Genomic DNA, 5,000 nt, shown 5'->3' with positions numbered 1-5,000 from the left:
CCCTCCTCCTCCTCCTCCTCCTCCTCCTCCTCCTCCTCCTCCTCCTCCTCCTCCTCCTCCTCCTCCTCCTCCTCCTCCTCCTCCTCTCCCCTCCTCCTCCTCCTCCTCCTCCTCCTCCTCCTCCTCCTCCTCCTCCTCCTCCTCCTCCTCCTCCCCCCTCCTCCATCCCCCAACCCAAGTTCGCGCTAGTTAGCCTCCTCCTCGCGGCAAACACTAAGCACTGTTCCCTCGGAGGACTCGAATTTCATCCGCCAGATCACGTATCGGCTCCAAGGGCGTAGACAATGGCAGAAGCGCTTCCCTCCCCCTTTAGCTCCCTCTCCCCCTCACCCCCTCTATCCTTCCCCTTCTCTCCTCTTTACTCTTTCTCTCTCTCTCCATTTCCCTTTCTCTCCCTCTTCCCTGTTCTCCAAAACCAATATTCTTGCCCCTACCCCCTCCCCTCCCCGGACCCCCCTTTTCGATCAGTAGGGGATGGGGGAGGGGCATCGGGGTGGGGGGGTAGTGGGCGGAGCATTTGGAAAGAGGGGGAGGGGCCGGGAAGGCGGGGGGTCAGGAGGGCGGGGCCATTTGAGAGGAAAGAATATTCGCGGAAGTATACATGATAAACTGAGAGAATATGAATAAAAATCGGATGATGATAAAAGAAATGCATAAAATATATGAATCAAAATGTCAATAAAAATGACAAAGGGTAAAAATGCGCATGACAAATGAAAACAGGAAAAAATAGATACATAACAATTAAAATATAAATAAATAGAAGGGTAAATGATTGAGAGAAATTTAGCTTCGCATGACCTTCATCGACATAATGAGAATCCATTAACACATGTCATTACGACGTGACGATGTGGCGTCACCTAATGAGTGCAGGAATAGTTCATGTCAAGGACTCTGACATTGCTTCATTAAGTCATTTATCCATATAATTAAAGTGTAATACTACTTCCTTACCTACTACATTAGAGAGAGGGGGGGGGAGGAGAGGGAGAGAGAAAAAAGAGAAAGAGAGAGAGAGAGAGAGAGAGAGAGAGAGAGAGAGAGAGGAAGAGAGAGAGAGAGAGAGAGAGAGAGAGAGAGAGAGAGAGAGAGAGAGAGAGAGAGAGAGAGAGAGAGAGAGAGAGAGAGAGAGAGAGAGAGAGAGAGAGAGAGAGAGAGAGAGAGAGAGAGAGAGAGAGAGAGAGAGAGAGAGAGAGAGAGAGAGAGAGAGAGAGAGAGAGAGAGAAGACTGACAGGCAGAGAGAGAGAGAGAGAGAGAGAGGAGAGGAGGGAGGAGAGGAGGGAGGGAGGGAGGGAGGGAGGGAGGGAGGGAGGGAGGGAGGGAGGGAGGGAGGGAGGAGAGAGAGAGAGAGAGAGAGAGAGAGAGAGAGAGAGAGAGAGAGAGAGAGAGAGAGAGAGGAGGAAAAGAGGGAGAGAGGGAGGGAGGGAGGGAGGGAGGGAGGGAGGGAGGGAGGGGAGGGAGGGAGGGAGGGAGGGAGGGAGGGAGGGGAGGGGGAGAGAGAGAGAGAGAGGAGAGAGAGAGAGAGGAGAGAGAGAGAGGAGAGAGAGAGAGAGAGAGAGAGAGAGAGAGAGAGAGAGAGAGAGAGAGAGAAAGAGAAGAGAGGGAGGGAGGGAGGGAGGGAGGGAGGGAGGGAGGGAGGGAGGGAGGGAGGGAGAGAGGGGGAGAGAGGGGGAGAGTAAGAGAGAGAGAGAGAGAGAGAGAGAGAGAGAGAGAGAGAGAGAGAGAGAGAGAGACAGAGACAGAGACAGAGACAGAGACAGAGACAGAGACAGAGACAGAGACAGAGACAGAGACAGAGACAGAGACAGAGACAGAGACAAAGACAAAGACAGAGACAGAGACAGAGACAGAGACAGAGACAGAGACAGAGACAGACACAGACACAGACACAGACACAGACACAGACACAGACACAGACACAGAGACAGAGACAGAGTGAGAGAGAAAGAGACAGAGAGACAGAGATAGAGACAGAGACAGACACACAAACAAACTTACACGCAGCGAGAGCGAAAGGGTGCAAGCAAAGAGCTGGTTAATACCGGAATGAAGAAAGTAATACGTACAAGAACATTTCTACAAATAGTCCGGTGACTTCAACGCACCCACATAATGATCAAGAAAAGAATATAAAGGCATATCTCAGTCACAGTTCCCATAATAAATCATACAACAATATCGACCCTCGACGCAAGAAATATTACAAAAAAATATAATGTGATACAGATTGCGACTTTGGATGATACTGTAAGAGAGACTGACACGATAATGATAGTAATCATGACATGATACACATTATTCGCGTGGTATTTATGCAGACGAGTGCAAAATCTAGATGCTCGTGGTGGCGGTTTTTACTTTTAGGGCATTCAAGCATACGAATATATATATATATATATATATATATATATATATATATATATATACATATACATATACATATGTGTGTGTGTGTGTGTGTGTGTGTGTGTGTGTGTGTGTGTGTGTGTGTGTGTGTGTGTGTGTGTGTGTGTGTGTGTGTGTGTGTGTGTGTATGTGTGTATATATACATATATATATATATATATATATATATATATATATATATGTATACATAAATACATACATACATACATACATACAAATATATATATATATATATACATACATATTTATATATATATACTTTATATAGATAGATAGATAGATTGACAGATCATTTATTTACCTGTTTATCCTCTCATTCATGTATTTATTCATTTGTTGATTTATTCTTTTATCCATTCACTTGTCTTTTATCTTTTATCTATTTATTCATATATACAATTAGATATATGGATGTCCATATATATACCTTAGGCTTTCCAGTGGAAAGCAAAAGTCATCATTAATAGTTTAATTCATCCTGAATTGTCCAACGAAATCCTGTGGACATTTTGGGCCTGCTTAAACTTCTGGCCTCGCTCATTTCAAGATCATGTTTGCTTGAACGATGAACAACCGCACGAAATGCTTAGCGTTTATTGATTAATTGCAACAAAAAGCAGAGGCCCTCGTGTACTCACCACCATGTTGCCGTGACGGGCTGCAGGGCCGCAGAGACGACCAGCAGAGCCACGTAGGCCGTGGCACGGACCCCGCGCATTCTGATGGGCTGCTGTGACACGGCTGATGAGAAGGTCGTTGGCGGCCGGTGATAGATGACAGCTGTGGTCTCCGCGGCGACTGAAGGAGGCGGTCGTGTGGTTGCCGTGGACGCTACCAGGGGAATCAGACACCGCTTGTCTCGCACAGTTTTGGGTTAAAGTGAGTTAATGCTAAGGACGTTCACTTCGTCTTTCTATCTGCTGATTTATCTTAATTTGTCTTTAGAAATTTCGAAGGTTAGTGGATTCATACTTTTCGCCCTTTCTGTGACTCTTAACCGCGAAGGTAGACTTCGAAATGGGATTTTTCACGTTACACACGCTTTCAAGAGAAAACAATTTCGACCTATTGAATGATTTCCTCCGCCGCTTTTACAAGAGAGCGATCCCCGAGTGGCATGGATCCCGCAGACTTCGTCGCGCCCGCCGACCCTGCAGGCACACCAGGCAGCCCAGCACACGCCCGGGCACCATGTTAGCGCCGCGTCGGACCGTTTGTCGCCTCGCCCGCCTCGGAGGAGCAGCTCGGCCTCTGCCTCCGCTCGCACTAACAAGCGAGGTCTCCCCGGCCGAATTCCTGCCTCATAGCGCTTCTGTCCGCTCAGGCCGGAGGGCGACTCGAGGACGAGTTTCAGTTGCAGGGAGGAACGGTTGATTTGCTGTAAGCAGAGAGAATTATCATTAGTATCAATATCACTATCATTCATAGAATCATTATCATAATAATAATTATCCTCAATATGATCATTATCATTATGATTATCTTATTACTATTGTTATTATTACTATTATTATTATTACTATTATTATTATCATCATTATTAATATTACCATTAGTAGTATTGGTAGTAGTAGTAGTAGTAGTAGTATCATTATTATCATTATTATTACTATTTTTATTATTATCATTATAATTGTTATTGTTATCGTTATTATTATCATCATTATTTTCAGTATCATTACTGTTATTGTTGCTGTTGCTGCTGTTGTTGTTGTTGTTGTTGTTGCTGTTGCTTTTGTTGTTAGTATTATTATCTTTATAATTATAATTATTATTATCATTATTATTATTATCATTATTATTACTATTACTATTACTATTACTATTACTATTACTATTACTATTATTATTATCATTATTATTATTGTTATTGTTATTGTTATTGTTATTATTATTATTTTATTATTATCATAATTATTATCATTATTATTATTATTATTATTACTATTATTTTTACTTTTGTTATTATTATTATTCTTACTACTATTATGATTATTATTATTTTTATCATTATTATTATTACTATCATTATTATTATTATCATTATTATTATTATTATTATTATTATTATTATTATTATTATTATTATTATTATTATTATTATTATTATTATTATCTTTATTATTATCATTATTATTATCATTATTTTTATTATCATTATCATTATCATTATTACTATTATTATTATTGTTTTTATCATTATCATATTATCATTATATTTTTATTATCATTATTATCATTATTATAATTATTATTATTACTATTATTATTATTATTATTATTATTATTATTATTATTATCATGGTTGTTGTTGCTGTTGTTGTTGTTTTTATTATTTTTATTATCAATATTGTTATTATTATTATAATTTTCATTATTATGTTAATTATTATTTTCATTATTATTATTATTATTATTATTATTATTATTGTTATTATTAAAAATTATTATTTTTGTTATTATCATCCTTATTATCTTTTTTTCTTTTCTTTTTTTATTATTATTATTATCAGTATCATTATTATTAAACTTAATTTTTTTTTAATTACAATCATCACCATCATTAATGCTATCATTTACATTACAATTA

General features: G+C 39.4%; 1 protein-coding gene across 1 annotated transcript in view; it reads right to left on the bottom strand.

The window, feature by feature from the left end:
- LOC125034419 (protein Wnt-1-like) overlaps positions 1-5,000 on the bottom strand; it is a 107,343-nt gene that overhangs the window by 46,729 nt on the left and 55,614 nt on the right. Inside the window, exon 2 of the mRNA XM_047626161.1 lies at positions 3,049-3,788. Coding sequence (XP_047482117.1) covers positions 3,049-3,128 — 80 coding nt within the window. The 5' untranslated portion in view covers positions 3,129-3,788. The remainder of the gene's footprint in view (positions 1-3,048; positions 3,789-5,000) is intronic.

The sequence above is a fragment of the Penaeus chinensis genome, chromosome 18 (genome assembly GCF_019202785.1).
Source record: "Penaeus chinensis breed Huanghai No. 1 chromosome 18, ASM1920278v2, whole genome shotgun sequence".
NCBI lineage: Eukaryota > Metazoa > Arthropoda > Malacostraca > Decapoda > Penaeidae > Penaeus > Penaeus chinensis.
Note: the sequence above shows the minus strand (reverse complement) of the source record. Positions and strands in the feature narration are given on the sequence as shown.